This window comes from Sturnira hondurensis, unplaced genomic scaffold, assembly GCF_014824575.4.
Source record: "Sturnira hondurensis isolate 20B ecotype Veracruz unplaced genomic scaffold, ASM1482457v3 Scaffold0016273, whole genome shotgun sequence".
Taxonomy (NCBI): Eukaryota; Metazoa; Chordata; class Mammalia; order Chiroptera; family Phyllostomidae; genus Sturnira; species Sturnira hondurensis.
Window position 1 is genome coordinate 738,963 of NW_028088904.1, and position 18,375 is coordinate 757,337.

The 18,375-nt window shown below is 40.5% G+C and overlaps 1 protein-coding gene across 1 annotated transcript in view; it reads right to left on the reverse strand.

The window, feature by feature from the left end:
* Positions 1-18,162, reverse strand: part of PRKAR2B (protein kinase cAMP-dependent type II regulatory subunit beta) — a 110,460-nt gene extending 92,298 nt beyond the window's left edge. Inside the window, exon 1 of the mRNA XM_037065869.1 lies at positions 17,599-18,162. Coding sequence (XP_036921764.1) covers positions 17,599-17,908 — 310 coding nt within the window. The 5' untranslated portion in view covers positions 17,909-18,162. The remainder of the gene's footprint in view (positions 1-17,598) is intronic.
* Between the last annotated feature and the right edge of the window lie 213 nt (positions 18,163-18,375).

Here is an 18,375-nt window from a genome sequence, read left to right on the forward strand (position 1 = left end):
CACCCAGGCACGTGCCCTAGACCAGGAATCGAACAGGTCACCCTTTGGTTTGCAGGCTGGCTCTCAATACACTGAGCCACACCAGCCAGGGCAGAAATACCCCACATTTTAAAAAAATAGAAAATGTTCTGTGCTAGTTGGTTTTGGCAAATAAAATTTCTTGCTATGCTCTAACACTACTATCAGCAGCCCAACCAGGTTAGTTCTCATTTTTTAAATATCACCTTTGACATATAAAAATTGTACATATTTAAGGTATACAATTTGATATTTTGATATATGCACACAATGTGAAACCATCACCACAATCAAGCTAAATAACTCAACACTCCACATAGCTACCATTTTGTGTGTGTGTGTGTGTGTGTGTGTGTGTATGAAGCTTTAAGATATACCTCTCAGGAAAATTTAAGTACATAACACAGTACTGGTAACTGCCACTCTCTTGTGCTGTGCATTAGATCTCCAGAACTCACTCGTCTTGCATTAACTGAAACTTTGTACTCCTTTAATGCTAAATGTGTTCCTGAGATATTTTTTACAAAACATCCTTTTTACAAGTGAATACTAAAATTCAAACACTAAAATCCTTTTTTTAAAAGGAATTGTAAGGAAATTATTTTAAGGAATTATTCAGAACCAAATGTCCAGTTGTTACTTAGCTGTTAAACTGTTGTTAATGACAGTCAAATAAGAAATCAAAGACCTGTGAACGACTCCATACAGTTATCTGAAAGGAATGACTTTTTTTTTCCTTCTAAAAATCTATTAAGCTAGCAATTTATAGTGGAGCAAGCACATAATTAGGTTTTTGGAATAAAACCTCATTCTAATGTAAAACTCAGGTATAAATCTGTCCCACCCTGCACTTCCTTTCATAAATATTATGACATGAGGAAACGGCAACAAGCTGTCAATTTAATGCAACTACATTTTTCCAATTAATTTCTATTTCAGACACATAGTAATGTTTTTACTATAAACATCTGCCTCATTTAAATAAAGCGATGATTTTCAATACTCCTACCTTCTATTTCCTACAGTAGTTTAAAATGATTTTCTAAAACTTAAATAAAACTATAAACTTGAAAAGTTTGTACACATAAGTTTATTTATGCTGTCAGTTAATTCTCAAGGTAGGGGATGGTACGAAACAAAGCAAAGCTTTATCCTACTGTTTGGGGGTTGTTTTAACTTTATTTTTAGAAGTCAAATTATTTGCCTTGTATTTCAAATGCAATTAAAGTAGGGCTTGAGATTTAAAGGAGCATTTTTTTTTTTTAAGTTTGAAACCACTCAAAAACCTAAAGGCTATCTTCATATTTTTCTTGCTATGCTCTAACACTACTATCAGCAGCCCAACCAGGTTAGTTCACATTTTTTAAATATCACCTTTGACATATAAAAATTGTATATATTTAAGTTATACAGTTTGATATTTTGATATATGCACACAATGTGAAACCATCACCCCAATCAAGCTAAATAATATTCATATTTTCATTGATAGCTTTTTTTCTTTTAGTATTTATTTATTTATCTTTAGAGGGGAAGGAGAGAGGGAGAGAAACATCAATGTATGGTTGCCTTTTGTGCGTCCCCTGCTGGGAAATGGCTTGCAACCCAGGCATGTGCCCTGACTGGGAATCAAACAGCGATCCTCTGGTTCGCAGGCTTGTGCTCAATCCACTGAGCTACACCAGCCAGGGCTGACAGCTTTTTTTTTCAATACTCAATGATATGTTTGTTGATTTGGAAGAGAGAGAGACAGAGACAGAGAGAGACAGAGACAGAGACAGAGACAGAGAGACAGAGAGACAGAGACAGGGAGACATCAATCCCATATGCGCCCCAACCAGAACTGAACTGGAAACCCAGGCATGTGCCCTGACCAGAAATTGAACCCACAACCTTTGGTGTACAGGACAAAGCTCCAATGAACTGAGCCACCCAGGGCTCATTAACAGCTTTTTAAAAAACTCACTACTACTGCACAGGCTTGAAAGCAACCTCTCATTTCTTGTATTTCCAAGCAAACTTCATTTTTAGAAACTGTCATATTCTCAAAACTTACTCTTCCTTTCCTTCCCTCTCTCTCCCTCCCTTCTTTCTTTAACTCATAATAAGTATATGTCAGTGTTTTTTCAATTTTAAAATATATTTTATTGATTATACCATTATAATTGTTCTATTTCCCCCTTCATTCCCCTCCACCCTGCACACCCCTCCCCTACCTTTTCCCCCCTTTAGTTTATGTCCACGTGTCTCAAGTTCTTTAGATTCTATATTTCCCCCACTATTCTTGCCCTCCCCCCTATCTATTTTCTACCTACTGTCTATGCTACTTATTTTCTGTACCTTCTCCCCCCTTCTCCTCCTCCCACTCCCTTGTTGCTAACCCTCCATGTGTTCTTCATTTCTATGGTTCCACTCCTGATCTAGCTGTCCTCTTGGTTTGCTTTTGTTTTAGGTGTGGTTATTAGTAACTGTGAATTTGCTGTCCTTTCACTGTTAATATTTTTCATCTTCTTTTTCTAAGTCCCTTTAACATTTCATATAATAAGGGCTTGGTGATGATGAACTCCTTGAATTTGATCTTATCTGAGACGCACTTTATCTGCCCTTCCATTCTAAAGGAAAGCTTTGCTGGATAGAGCAGTCTTGGCTGTAGGTCTTTGGATTTCATGACTTAGAATACTTCTTTCCAGCTCCTTCTTGCCTGTAAGGTCTCTTTTGAGAAATCCACTGACAGTCTGATAGGAACTCCTTTGTAGGTAACTCTCCCCTTATCTCTTGCTGCTTCTAGGATTCTCTCCTTCATTTGAATCTTGGCTAATGTAATTATGATGTGCCTTGGTGTGTTCCTTCTTGGGCCCAACTTCTTTGGGACTCTCTGAGCTGCCTGGATTTCCTGGAAGTCTATTTCCTTTGCCAGACTGGGGAAGTTCTCCTGTATTATTTGTTCAAATAAATTTTCCACTCACGGCTGTTTTTCTTCCCCTTCTGGTACCCCTATAATTCAGATGTTGGAACGTTTAAAGATGTCCTGGAGTTTCCTAATCCTCTCCTCATTTTTTTGAATTCTTGTAACTTCACTTTTTCCTGTTTGGGCATTTCTTTCTTCCTTTTGGTCCACCCCCTTGATTTGAACCCCTGTTTCCTTTCCATCACTATTGGTTTCCTGTGCATTTCCCTTCATTTCAATTAGTTTAGCCTTCATATGTTCCTCTAATTTGTGGCTAAAATCAACCAGTTCTGTGAGTATCCTGATTACCAGTGTCTTGAATTGTGCATCTGAGAGGTTCGCTATTTCCTGGTCACTTAGAGTTAATGGCTCTGGGGCTTTGAGTTCTTCTTGAGCCATATTTTGGATTGTTTGTGCCTGTTATGTATGAGGAGCAGAGCCCTAGGTGTTCACCAGGGCTGGGCGACCCAGTTGCTGGGTTGTGACACTATTATGTGGGGGTGGGGCCAAAGGAAAGCAAAGGCGGGCACACTTTGCTTCCTCCCGCCACCACCGCAGGCCTCGCGATTCGTCCCTCTGCGCATGAATGGGCCTGGCAATTCGTCCCACTGCTTGCGAATGTGCGACCGAGGTCAGCCACTGCTGGGTTCGTTGCTAGGAACTGCACAGTCTGTCTCACTTCTCACTCCCGCCGTCTCAAGCCCTCACTGGGTCTGCCCGACACTACCCCGGATGCCTGGGCGCCTGGGGTAGGGGGATCTGTCCTGCCCAACCCTGCTCCGCTGCTGGCTCCGCCCCTCTTACCCGTCTAGGTTGAATGGTTAGTTGTTGTCGGACTTCCGTATAATTCAATTTTCTGTTTTTTGGCTGTGTCTTTGTTCTCCAAACCTTTGTTGTATTCAAACTTGGTTGTGGGAGAAGGCACAGTGTTTCCACCTACGCCTCCATCTTGGCGGAAGTCCCTATGTCAGTGTTAACTCACTCAATTCTTACAGCAACCCTGAGGCACATACTATCGTTATTCCCATTTCACAGATGAAGAAACTGAGGCACAGATGATAAAGTAACTTGCTCAAGGTTCGACGTTATAAATGGCACAGCCAGGATTTAAACCCAGAGTCCATGCCAAAGTGAAGTCATTTTTTAAAAACTGTGCATTGTTTCTCTTTTTTTCCTGTCACTACTTTTAAAATTTCAGCAACTAAAAGCAATGTTTGTTTTCCATAAACAACCAGGTGTAAGAAGTATGAGGCAGAGGACACAGGCTCTAACTGATCACATTTAACAAATGTGATGGACACACACAAAAAAGAACAACATGAGTGTGTACACATGTTATTGGACACACACAAAAAAGAACAACATGAGTGTGTACAACAGCAAAGAATAACAACTGAGGCAGAAGGTAACACATTCTGTTTATATCAACATTATTTGGAGGTTCCTGAAGGGCACACGAGTAGAGGTGGTTGGTAAGTGGGTAGCTGTGTTCATCTGAATCTTAAAGGGAAGCCTGTGCTGCAGTGAGAGGAAAGGAGGAAAAACGGGGGGGCTCCAAAGAGCATGTGAGCCTTGAGGGGTGGGCAGGAGTCACTCAGAAAGGGAGGGAGGCAGCCTGCGCTCAGGCTGATGGAAGAAGGTTCGTGGCAATATGCAAGTTTTAGATTTGGCATGAGGCTCACGTAAGAAGAGGTAACGTGGTAAACTCAGGTAGGTCAGAATGTCTCCTAGGTCAGAATATGAACTACTGAACAGCAAGGTAAGCCTATACACCTACGTCCTTTGCATTCTGCAGACTGAACAGGTATCAGGCCAATATATAATACGGCCTCATTTTTAATACAATGAAGTCTAAACCTGTGAAACTGAAAATAGGCTAAGGCTATTACATTTCATGTGAACCTTTTAAAACTCAGTTATGTAAAGAATGATTAGTAGACTTTTAAAATTTTACATCACAAGAGGGTTTCAATCACTTTAGAAATACACCTGTACAGACATTTACTACTAATCAGACAGTTTTCAACTGAGGTACATTGGAGCCCCTACTGGGCAAAGTGCAGGACACACCAGAAAGCTGAAAGAGAGCCCAGTCCCACGTTTTCCTGCCTGCCTGGGGTGGGACACGCGACACCTGCAAAGCTCACTCGGATACAGGGCATATTCGCCTTGTCCTATCGATGCCATTCATGTCAGCCAGAAAATTTCTGGCAGGGCGCAATGTCTGCCGGCCTTTAAGAAAGAGTGGGGTTCAGCAGCAAGGTAAGGAAGGAGGACTGGGCAGTCAGGACCAGCAATATTCGGTCACGTCAGTTAAGAACCATGTCACGAGCCTCTACAGACTGTGTGTTAATGACTACTTAATGAGTACTTATAAAAGAACTGCCTTTTCTTCATGTCTCTTTACAGTTAAAATTCATTTAATCAGTAACACAAGTATATGATAAACATCTTTCCAAAAGACAAAGAAGGGGAGATAATGAAAGGTCTCCCTCCTAACCGATGTCATCTCCAGAGACATTCTTTCTGGAGATGCTCCAGAAACTGCATTTCCTTTAAAATTCTTTAAGCTTAGCTTTTCTTCTAATTCCAATTGGAATTTCCACGGTTTTGTGGTTCTTAAAAACCTGTAATATGACAATTCTTTTTTCCATACTCAGAATTTGCATGAATATTGGTATACAAACCTAAGGAATACAAACTTAAGGCCTGGATCTTCCCTACCATGGTTCTGGTTTTATTTCTTTAAAAAAAAATAGGACTTCTGTTGAGTCAAACAACTCACCTAATGAATATCCATTCAAAAGAGCATGCACACCCACAACAACCCTGCCTGTGGGCAGGTCCTTTGTAACCCAACAGCTCCAATCAGGAAGCCACAGGCGATCAGCCACGCTGTCTTATGTATGAATGGAGTTCTGAGTCGTGTTGTGTTGTTTAGCGCTGGGATCTACAGAACAGGTTCACACACCCCAGGCAGAGTATAAGGCAACCCTTCAGAGCATAGAAAAAATCAGAACTTGTTTACCATTATTTTTCATTTTCAATATCTATATTCTGGGAAGCTATATCATCTACATAATAAGCTAATATACTGGTACATGTATACAATTCATAAATACCTACTGGAAATGCATATTCAAATATATTTTGCCAATAATGTAATCAAAAAAGTTTTGAGAATTAAAACAGTTCAGTATATGAGGTGCTATTTCTAAAAATAAACAATATCTTGAGTTTCTAAAGTACTATTGTAAGTGCTAATTTGAGTGTAATAGACAGAGAAAACAAACTATAAAACAGACAGACGCTGGACTAGACTGCAACATTTTAAGAAAGAAAAGTAAGTAGCTTACTTTTTGACAGGTGGTTCTTTTCAACTGTTACCCTGTAAGAACTGCTGAAACTGAAGTATACATACCATGGTTAAGGAGATGAGCCCTGTATGAAGACTGTCAGGTTTAAACCCTGACCATACCACTTCCTTTAGCTAGGGCTAAATATGTGTAAGCCTCATTTTTTCAAGGTTTGTGGGAGGCACGTAACACACAAGAACATGAACACCCAATCATCGTACTTTGTAAGTGGCCTTTTTTCAATGTCTCACACTTAAGCAGTTAAAATGTTAACAATTATTAAATAAAAAGAGTATCATGTAACAAATATTAGCTTTCTACAGTAACTGAAATGAAAGAGCTGAGTCATGTTTTAATTTGGAGAACCTTTTAGAATGATGCTTTTGGGGTCTAACTGAAATGTATTTAAACAAATGGAAGCTTTTTTCCTCTCTTTTTTTTCAATCCAAAAAAATCCCCTTAATATCACCACCATGAACTATTTTGTCTTGGAACAGCTAATGTAAATTAAACAATGTCAGTCCCTAGCCAAATGGATACTGGAATAACTGTATACAGTATATCTTCTTGGCTTCACTTTTATGTAGAACATGTGTTTATATTTTGACCTTTTGTCTTTTTTCTTAAATACAGAAACATTTTTAAACAGCAGCAACTGGAATGAATTTTTCTTAGTTTCCCAACATATTAGGCTACACATGGCAGCGTCTATTGCTGAAACATTTATAAATGTTACACCAACTGTGTTTATATATCTGATTTTTTTAGATTGTTTTGTTTTCATGTAAGTCATGACCTACAAACTTTAGATCAAATTCTTTCCACAAATAATTACATAGTGGAACAATCTGAGTCATTTTGAATTTCCAAAACACAAAACTCACCCATAGAAAATAAAGATGATGACTGGCATCATGGTGAGATTTTTGTGCAGGGTTCTGTGGTGACCCCAACCACACCTAAATGTTGTGTGTAAGAACAGAAAATAAGAACAGGCTGAAGAACACAATGATAATAATTCATCTAACTCAGAAAAATCACTGCATTCTTTTTACTTTTCAACGGTCTCTTCTTCAGTAATACAAAAATAAAGTCTAATATGAGATTTCAATTCAAGGGAAAAAATCAAACAGAAAAAAATGGTAGTTCAGGACTTCTGGTCAAGATGCAGGCGTAAGTAGATAGGTTTCACTTACTCACACAACCAAAAGAAGGATAACAACCAATTTATACACAAAAAACAACCACACTCTGATTGGTGTAGCTCAGAAGACTGAGTGCCAGCCTGAGAACCAAGGGATCGCTGGTTCGATTCCCAGTTAGGGCACATGCCTGGGTTGTGAACCAGGTCCCCAAGTAGGGGGCACGAGAAAGGCAACCACACACTGATGTTTCTCTCCCTCACTTTATCCTTCCCTTCCCCTCTCTCTAAAAATAAATAAAGTCTTAAAAAAAAAACCATCCAGAACAGACAGAAAATCAAACTGTATGGAAGTCTGACAAAAGACAGAGGAGTTAAAAAAGAAACATACATCCACACCTGTAGGAGGGGTGGAGACAGGAGGCCTGGGCAGAGAGGATGCTCAACAATGTAGCAGCTGCCAGGGGGCAGGTGAAGTAGCACTGGGTGAACTGAGATATCCCACATTCCCGTGTGGATACACCAGGAAAAACAACTGGGGAGTGACACAGACCACGGAACCTATGGTTCCAGTGCAGGAAACTAAAGCCTCAAAAACGCTGGCTGTAAAAACCTGTGGAGGTTGCAGTAATGGGCAAAACTGCCAGTCTCACAGGAGAGTCCACTGGAGAGACCTACAGGGTCCTAGAACATACATAAACCCACCCACCCAGGAATCAGCACCAAAAGGGTCCAATTTGTTTGTGGGTAACAGGGGAAGTGACTGAAAGCCTGCCTAGAGCCGAGTAAGCAGCACTGTCCCCTCTCAGACTCCTCCCCAACAAAACAGCACCACAACACAGAAAGGGTTGCCCCGCCATGGGTTGTCCTGCCCTGAAGAACACCTAAGGCTCTGCTTCTTACAACGTAACAGGTACGCCAAGACAAAAAAAAATGACCCAAATGAAAGAACAGATCAAAACTCCAGAAAAAGAGCTAAGCAACGAGGAGATAGCCAACCTATCAGATTCACAGTTCAAAACACTGGTAATCAGGATGCTCACAGAAATGATTGAGTATGGTCGCAAAAATAAAGGGAGAAATGAAGTGTATCCAAAGTGAAATAAAAAAAATGTACAAGGAACCAACAGTGAAGGGAAGGAAACCAGTACTCAAATCAACGATTTTGGAACAGAAGGAAAAAATAAACATTCAACCAGAACAGAATAAGAAACAAGAATTCAAAAAAATGAGGAGAGGCTTAGGAACCTCCAGGACAGCTTCAAACATTCCAATATCCAAATCATAGGGGTGCCAGGAGAAGAGGAAGAGCAAGAAACTGAAAACTTACTTGAAAAATGTAATAAAGGAAAACTTCCCCTATCTGGCAAAGGAACTAGATATTCAAGTCCAGGACACTCAGACAGTCCCAAAGAAATTGGATACAAGCAGAAACACACCAAGGCACATCATAATTACATTAGCCAAGATTATAGAGAAGGAGAGAATCCCTGAAGCAGGAAGAGAAAAGGAGACAATTACCTACAAAGGAGTTCCCATAAGACTGTCAGCTGATTTCTCAAAAAGAAACCTTGCAGACAATAAGGGGCTGGACAGAAGTACTGCAAGATGTGAAAGGCAAGGGCCTACATCCAAGATTGCTCTACCCAGCAAAGTTATCATTTAGATGGAAAGGTAGATAAAGTCCTTCCCAGATAAGGTCAAGTTAAAGGAGTTCATCATCACCAAGCCCTTATTATATGAAATGTTAAAGGGACTTATCTGAGAAAAGGAAGATGATCAGAAGAAAAAGATCAAGAACATTAAAATGACAACAAACTCATAACCATCAACAACTGAACCTGTAACACAAAACAAAAACTAAGCAAACAACTAGAACAGGAACTGAACCACAGACATGAAGATTACATGGAAGGTTATCAGCAGGATAATGGGGGGAAAAAAGGTACAGGGAATAAGAAGCATAAATGGTAGGTACAAAATAGGGGAAAGTTAACAATAGCATAGGAATGGAGAAGCCAAAGAACTTATATGTATGACCCATGGACATGAACTGGGGGGGGGGGGGCGGGATGCTGGCAGAAGCGGGGTACGAGGTGGAGGGGTATTAAGGGAAGAAATACTGGGACAACTGTAATAGTGTAATCAATAAAATATACTTAAAAATGGTAATTCCAAAGGCAAAAATACAAAAGTACTTCTCTTTAGCCTAGCCCAGCAATTTTCAACCTTTCTCACCTCATGGTACACATTAACTAATTACCAAAATTCCAAGGCACACCAAAGATATATTTTATGCCAACATAACCAAAAAACAGTAAGTATAATTTTGATTCACTCACACCAGACAGCTACTGTTGTTGGCTGTTGTCGTTTTCCTAATTTGACAACATGTCAGTGGTAGTTCTATGTTGAGGAAGACCAAAACCAACTAAATTTGGATAAGGAACTTCTCTGACTCTCAGCTGCTCCACCTGTTAAATGAAATGGACTATGTATTCTATCTGTGAGACAGTCTCTGACAAAAGAGTTGATTCTTAAGAAGTCTAGAGATAGAACACTTAAAAGAAGAATTTCTTTTTTCTTAAAAAAATGGAAGAGTTGGTTCTCAAAAATTTCTGCAGTGAGTGGATGAGTGAATCAGCATAACATCCTACCTCCCAACATTCACATATTCCTCAGGCCTCAGCCCCTTTCTGGTATCATGTGACTTGCCACTAAGAAAGCAGACTCTGCAGTCAGTTATTCAAAACCTCCTTAACTGAACTCCACTCTCAAACCATGCATCAATCCTAACCTCCACCATAGGCCTGCTCCATTGATTAGTCTCATTAAAAGACTTCATGGGCTACAGCCCCGGCTGGTGTGGCTCAGTTGGTTGAGTGTCATCCGGTAAACTGAAAAGTCACGGGTTTGATATCTAGTCAGGGCACATGCCTAGGCTGTGGGTTCAGTCCTGGTTTGGTCCCAGTCCAGGTGCATACAAGAGGTAACAGATCAATGTTTCACTCCCTCACATTGATGTTTCTTTGCCTCCATTCCCCTCCCTCTAAAATCAATAAGCATGTCCTCGGGTGAGACTATAAAAAAAATCACCTAGTGGCTTACAATTTAACTTCTTATTGATCAATTCAACTATCTCTTGTTAGTATTTACACAGTTTAAAAAGAAACACTGGGTTTTTTTTGACACAGTTATGAACAAAATCTTGACAGCTAGAAATTTACTAGAATCTATGAAATGAGATTTGCAGCAATAAATAACCACTAAATATTTACTCCAGTCCCACCCAGACACAGCACATCATTTTACCAGCAACCCAAAAAGAAAACTTGAAACCATCACACTAAGCAATGGCTAAACAGTTTGATTTTTAAGATAAGTAGACACATAGAAGCATCCAATGCTTTACTTTTGTTTGGGTGTTTTCATTCTATGCCCTTTTTTCCTAAAGCCTAAAATAAAAGATGTATAAAAATTTAAAAAAGGACACTATTTCAAGTACTCTGATTTTCTCATTTCAATACTAAAGCAACCCACTAAATATTACTATAAAAATTAATAATGTTCTTAACTGTCTACTCTGAAAATCATAATCACCATCTATAACTCAAACTATTTTTTAAATTTCTAATCGTATTGTTTTATGCTCATAAGTAAAATAATGCCTTCAATATTTTAGCCATCTGTCATAAATGATGTAATCCATTTCAGGAGGATTTAAAACTACCATGTAAATTTCTAATACCCAAAGACCATTAAGTCTCATTAATTACAAAATCCTGGGCTGGGCTCTTAGCTACAAATTATGAGTTGAAAGGATGGGGGTTGTTCGGTTTTTTTACTGTGCAACACAACTGCACACTAAATCCTAAGGAGAATTCACATAAACTTATTTCCTACTTTATATCTCTAAAAAGTGCAAATTCTAGATTCATTTCCCCCAAATACAATGACATGACTATCCTGCAAGAAAAATGTACACTTCTATAAGGTTTCATGTTAATGAGATAATTTAACATGCAATCAACATTTGGTGAGTGCACTGTGCTATGGGCCTTACAAATATTGAACCATTTATGTCTGTAACAACTTTATGAGGTAGCTACTATTCCTATAGTAACATGTCAACATGCCTAGCACAGCACATCATACATAAAAGAAAATAAATGTTGCCTGAAAACTTGACTTTCATAAGCATTATTCAAACTGATTAAATGTATTTAAGAGACTGATGATATATTAAGACATTTTAACTTTTAGTCACTTGCTTAAGATAACTCCAACAACCAAAATTTCTTCAGTACTATGCTGACAGCTACATGTAGGAGGAGGCAAGAGATGACAATTGGTTGCTTTGTCTCATAATAATCTCGTCGCCATAGAGAGAGCAAGTTCTTACATAAGGGCACACAGAAGTTGAGCCTAATAAATTACCCAAAGCAACAATTCTTTAAAGTGATGCTTACTCTCTCCAGCATCCTGCCATCGGTCGGGTTATGACCTCGACTGGTGAACCTATTTCTTACTCCCAGCACGAGCGCAGTGAGGACATTTTCACAGCAGAGTCTCGAGCAGTCCGTTGGTCTACTGCCCTCACCACTTTTCCCTCACCTCATCTTAAGACCACGTAAACCATGCCAACAGATGAATTTCTGATTTTTATTCTTCAAGTTAGAATGGGGCTTTAGTGCTTTTAATTCCGTCTCTAACAAATATTTGCTCGTCATCAACTATGAAAACATTTTCAGAAACACGACTATTCTTCTCAACTCTCCTTCAACCATTTCTGCTCACAATAAATAACTGTCCTCTAAGTCTCCCACCACAACCACCACCACAAGCTCCAACTTTCCAATATTTTGCATGGTTTTGAGGGTCCCTTTAAATTGTAAAAAGTCAACAGTAGGTAAGATTCCCCAACAAAAATGTGACATTGCTGAAAGTTAAAAGGATTACATCATTTTTACATGGTAAATTTCTTTTTATGTACCTCTGGCATGCTTGCTTATTAGACACAATTCTACATTTTTGTCCTGTTTACGCACTTGGAATTCTAGATCTTTTTCTTCTACGATATAGAAAATTACTTTTTCCATAGATCACATTAGTTTATTTTTCTTCCAGGTTGATTGCTTTTCATATGAAATATGTGTAACTTATGTTTTTCTGGACACTTGTTTATTTATCAGGGTATTTTCAAATTTTATTTAATGTTGTAATTTTAGCAATTTCACTGAAGAAATTATTGAGCAACAAAAGAGCTCACAATGATGCCTGTATAAAACCACTATAGGTATTCTCTGCTTTTCAAAAGTTCATGCTACACCACTTTGACAAAACACCTGTATACCTGTTTTTGCTAACTGGAAAAAAAATCCAAAGAGGACTTTCATTTTTATGAAAAAAAGGAGAAAGGTAAAAACAGTGTTCAGCATTTGTTTTTTAGCAAGCCATGGCAAGGGTAGTATGTGCCCTGGGCAGCAAGAGTGGCACTACTTTTACTTTATGTTAGTGTTATTTTTAGGTTTTATGTGCCATTTGGCATGGTTTGGTGGGTTATTTTGGGGGTCAAAACTTTCCATATAAATTAATGGTACAGTTCACTCTTGAACACCACAGGTTTGAATGAGTCTATTAATATTGCAGAATATTTTCAGTAAATACTGTAAATTTATTTTCTCTTCCTTATGATTTTCTTAGTAACTTTCTTCTATCTAGCTTATTTTATTGTAAGGATACAGTATACAATACATATAACAAAAAATATGTTAATCGACTGTTTATGTTATCAGTAGGCTTTTAGTCAACAATAGGCTATATCAATAGTTACATTTTCGGGGAGTCCAAAGTTACACATGGATGTTTGACTGCATGAGGGGTTGGCGCCTCTTACGGCCACCCCCACCCCTTCTTTTTGTTGTTCAAGGGTCAACTGTAATTGCTTCTTCATTTTACAAAAGATTTCATAGGAACACTCCAATTTTATATGGGGAAAACCTGTAATTACTATAGATTCCACTACAAACTTCAACTAATCCAACTCTTTGTCCTGTAAACTCTAAGCCTTTCTAATAAGTTCCAAGCCTGAGAACACTACCTTTTCAGAAGTGATAGGCCAAGCTTTATTCACTTCTACAGGATGGGAAAGAGGCAGGCAGGGTCTCCACGACACCTTCTTTCAGGATGTCAGAAGTTCCCCAAAAGGGGACTGCCATGTGCCATTATCACTCTTAACAATTAAAAATTGCCTGTTTAACTAGAATTGATAGCAACAGAAAATAGAAATCAGAAGTGACAACATTAAAACAAAACAGGAGAGGAACAGGAAAGCAGAAGAGTGAAGACCACCTTCACCCACCTATTTCACATGGTGCCATCGATGGTCAGCTACTAGACGGGCGCTGCCTTTTTTTCAATTCAATCATCACACTAAGATGTCAATGTCACCTGCCTGTGGGTCACCAGGCACGTTTCATGGTCAAAAACTCGCCTGTTTTCCCATTCTCTCATAAACACCAGTACTTGTCCAAAATGGATTCATGAAAACGGGTAAGAACCAATCAATGCAATTTTATCACCATTACTGAGGAAAACACCACCACCACAACAGGAAAACCTGACCTGTGAGTCAGCCCATTCCACAAATTCAATTTAGAGAGAACTCCCTGATAGGCTTGGGGCAGACAGATGCAAGAAAACAGGCTCTGCTGCTTACTGGTCCTATGTGTAACCTTGGACAAGTTAATTTTTCATAGCTCTAAAGCTAAACCACACTAAGGTAGAGCTTTACATAAAAAAATGTTCAAGTGATGCCCTCACTGCCTTCCAGAGGTAAACTGCTGGGAGTTAGGGGCACAGGGATGGAGCCAGCCCACCTGTGTTGCAATTCTGGTTTTGCACCATGCTGGCTGTAAACAGTAAGCAAATGACAGCCATCTTTGTCATAAAGGTGGGATAATGAATTGAAGCATTTAGCTATTGCCTAGCATACACCAAATGCCAATAAATGGCAGCTACTTTTCAATTGTTAATACAAGAAAGAGATATTATTATCAGTGTTTATCAATGTTTCTCAAAGAGTAGTCAGGGAACAATGAGTATCAGAAAGACCTGGCATGTCTGGGGGGAAAAAAGAAAAAAACATGTCCCAGCCCAACCTATTAAAAAAAGCTGTCCAAGAATGTGTACCTAGGAATATTCATTTCTGAATTGAACTTCCTTGAGATGCATACTAAAATTTAAGAATTGTTGATCCTGCTGGCTTTGCGTTGTGTCATATATGGTAATTTAAGACTTATCTTCTAGCCCTGGCTGGTGTAGCTCAGTGGATTGAGCGCAGGCCTGCGAACCACATGATCACGGTTCAATTCCCAGTCAGGGAACATGCCTGGGTTGCAGGTCAGTTCCCAGTAGGGGACTCAGGAGAGGCAACCATACATTGATATTTCTCTCCCTCTCTCCTTCCCTTTCCCTCTACAGATAAATAAAATCTTAAAAAAAAAGACTTATCTTCCAGTATTTCTTTATGTTACTAGGAGAATTATCAAGTAACTGGTTTGTTTGTTTGTCTATTTGTTTGTCTAAATATATCTGGGCACTGTTTTGGACCTAGACATTGAATAGACAGGCTCACTCCGACTTTGTTTTCCAATGGCGTTACTTTGACCTTTTTTCCCCTCTCTGACGAGAAGTTGGCAAACTATGGCCTTGGTCTGTGGCCAATTCTGTACAGCCCCAACCCCCAGAGGAACATGTATTCAAAGGGTTGTTTAAAAAAAAAAAAGAATATGCGATAAAACCCAAATGTGTCTCACAAAGTCTAAATAAAGTATTTACTGCTTGAACCTTTACAAAAAAGTTTGCTGGCCACTGGCAGCCTGAAAATGTTTTTAAACTCAAGTCTCGACACAATTTTTTTAAAGGAGAAGACTGTAACAGAAAATATTCTAGTAGACATTTTCTACTGCACCTAGTAGAGGGAAGTACCATTGCCAAAATTTCTGGTGTTTTGTGTGTGTGTGTACATGTGTACTGGGTGATGATCCAATTGCATTTGGTTGAAATCAAAAAAGTTTTTAAGTCATTGAAGGTGGTATAACTGGTTAACAAGTATTTATTAAAATTCACACTGAGTAATTTTTACAATAAGGGTACCTTGGAGAATATAAAACCATACAAAATGATCCCTGTTGTTTAGAAGTTAATACTTTATTTTTTCATTGCAAAATAGAAATGAAATCTGCTGTTTGCAATATACATGGCTGTAAGGAAAAACCTGGAATCATCAATGCCAAGTACTTCAAAAGCATTATTCAAACAAAGTATTTTGGTTATACTAAATTGTATTGAGCACATACAGGTTCTTTAACAACTCCCTTAGTTCCCAGTTTCCTCCAATCTTGGAAACAATTATTTTCCCTTTGTGTGTATGCATGTGCCCATGTATGCACATATGTGCGCATGTGTGTGTTGTAAGCATAAAAAAATAACATTAGATGCCTCTGTCCTTTGTGTTATCCATTAATGGCTTCTCCTCATTTATTTAACATACGTATTCTTTTTTTAAAAACATTTTATTTATCTTTAGAAGGGAAGGAAAGGAGAGAGGAAGGAAACATCAATGTATGGTTGCTTCTCGTGCATTCCCTGCAGGGAACTGGCCCCTGCTGGAAACTGGCCTGCAACCCAAGCATGTGCCCTGACTGGGAATCGAACCGTGATCGTCTGGTTCGCAGGCCCGCGCTCAATCCACTGAGCTAACATACGTATTCTTTTATTCTTTTCTTGCTTCTAGTAAGAAAATTATTTGATTAAATTCTTGTACAAAAAATTTAAGAATGATTTAAAATTTTTAAGTAACAATCTTTCCCTTTATCTTCACAGAGCACTAATTTCCAGGGATTTTGTGACTGTTTTGAACAAGCTAAAAATATATTAATTTATAATATGGTTCAACAACTTTGCAAAGAAACACCGTCCTAGGTACACACACAAGATGACACTTGAAAATGTTTTCATTATATGAAATGCACTGCAAGCACACAGGCCACAAGTAATGTAAATAAATAAAAGCTGCTGCAATGCTGAACGCATGTTTGCCTTATACCACAAAGAGAAACACTTGCACAGGGCACACCATGTTGTTTTAACTTGGGATGCCATAAAGATGGGATTTACGCATTTGTGTAAACACAGGAGGCTGCAAATGTGGGTGTGTGTTAGGGAAAGAAGATTGTAAGCAGAAGGGGTGGGACTTGCCAGGAGCAGCTATTTGAGAAAATTCCTTTTTCTTTCCCATTCATTCTTTCTAGCTTCGGAGTCTGGCACAGTCTTTGCAATTACTCACTGGCTTTTCATTCTAAAGACAACTACCAAGCTTTCAAAACTTCCTACAGTGTTTTTCAAATGCTTATTTGTAAAACGGCTCCAAATCATTCAATATTTGTTTTATATAAAAAAAAAACTATTAGCCCGTTTCCTCATTCCAAAGACCCAGTACGTTACAGGTTTAAAAGGACCCTTTGTTGTGTTTCCAAAATAACACAACGCAGCATTGGTAAATTGGAAAATAAGGGATTACTTTGTTTTCAAGAATGTCAAAGCTATTACCATACATTTTGCTCTGCCCCAATTTCATGCACCTTTTAGAGAATTTGCACTCCTAACAACAAAGCCAATCCAATCGAACACCCCTCGCCTTTTCGCTTAGGACACTCCATTGATAAACATAAGGGCTGAAAGAGGATGCCAAGCGGGCCAGTTTTCTTTATGCACAATGGTATCCGTCCAAAGCAATACCTCCAACCACAGTGAAAGTTGTCTTGCAGATGCCCACCCCCAACCGACCATCCTTGGCCTCACAACCCCGAACCAGAGGGGCAGACGGGCAGAGAACCCTTACCTTTCAGCTCCCCTCTCCAGAAGAGGAGACGAGGGGAAAGGCATGACAAGAGAGCAGAGTACGAAGGTGGGCGAATAGGAGAGTCAGAAATGGATGCTGAGGGAGTGGGCGAAATGGGAAGGTAGGGAAGGTGGGTAATACAGGGAGAAGTGAGTGAGCAAGGATGCAGAATTCAAGAGCACAGGGGAGAAAGACGTTGGGGAGAGGGGGCGGGCAGGGGGTCAGTCCTCACCGTTGAACGCCCCTGTTTCCGTGGCCTCCTCCTCCTCTTCCTGCTCCCCGTTCTCGGAGTCAGTGTGCATGGGCTCCTCAGCAAAGTTGACCCCCTTACTGGGGGTTCCGCCCCCAGCGGCGGTGCCCGCGTCCCCCCAGGTCCTGCCCTCATGGCCGGAGCGCGCGGCGCCTTTGCGCTCGTTTTCCTGCTGCAGGCGCGTGAAGTGCTGCAGCGCGAACTCCAGCAAGTCCGCGGGCTGGTGCCTCAGCACCTCCACGGTGAAGCCCTGCAGCAGCTCCGTCAGTCCCGCCGGAATCTCGATGCTCATCCTGCCTTCCGGGCGGCGGGCGCCTGCGCGCCGCCCTCGCCCCCTCCCCGGACAAGCCTCGGGCCCCCCGGCCGCCAACCAAGCGCGGAGGGTGCTGGAAGCGCTACCGGCTGCGAGTGTGGCGCAATGGGCCTCGGCGGCCGGACTGGCTCAGCACGCGGCTGCTCGGTTCGGCGGCGATAGCTGAGCGAGCGCGGCCCGGGGAGGGCTGGCAGCATCTCCGGCTCCTCCCGCTCCCGCCGCGGCCGCTTCTCTCCCCCGCCCGGACCGCCCCTCCCCCACTCCTCCGCAGCGCGGGAGGGAGCTCCCGAGTGCGCCCACGTGACCCGCGGAAACCATGGTAACCCAGCGGGCGGGCGGGTTTGCGGGGAACGTGGCTCCCGCGCGCTGCCGAGGCGTGGGGCCTCCACTCCTCGGTACCCGGGCTTGTGCACCCCCCAGCCCCGTAACCAGCCTCGCCTAGCCTT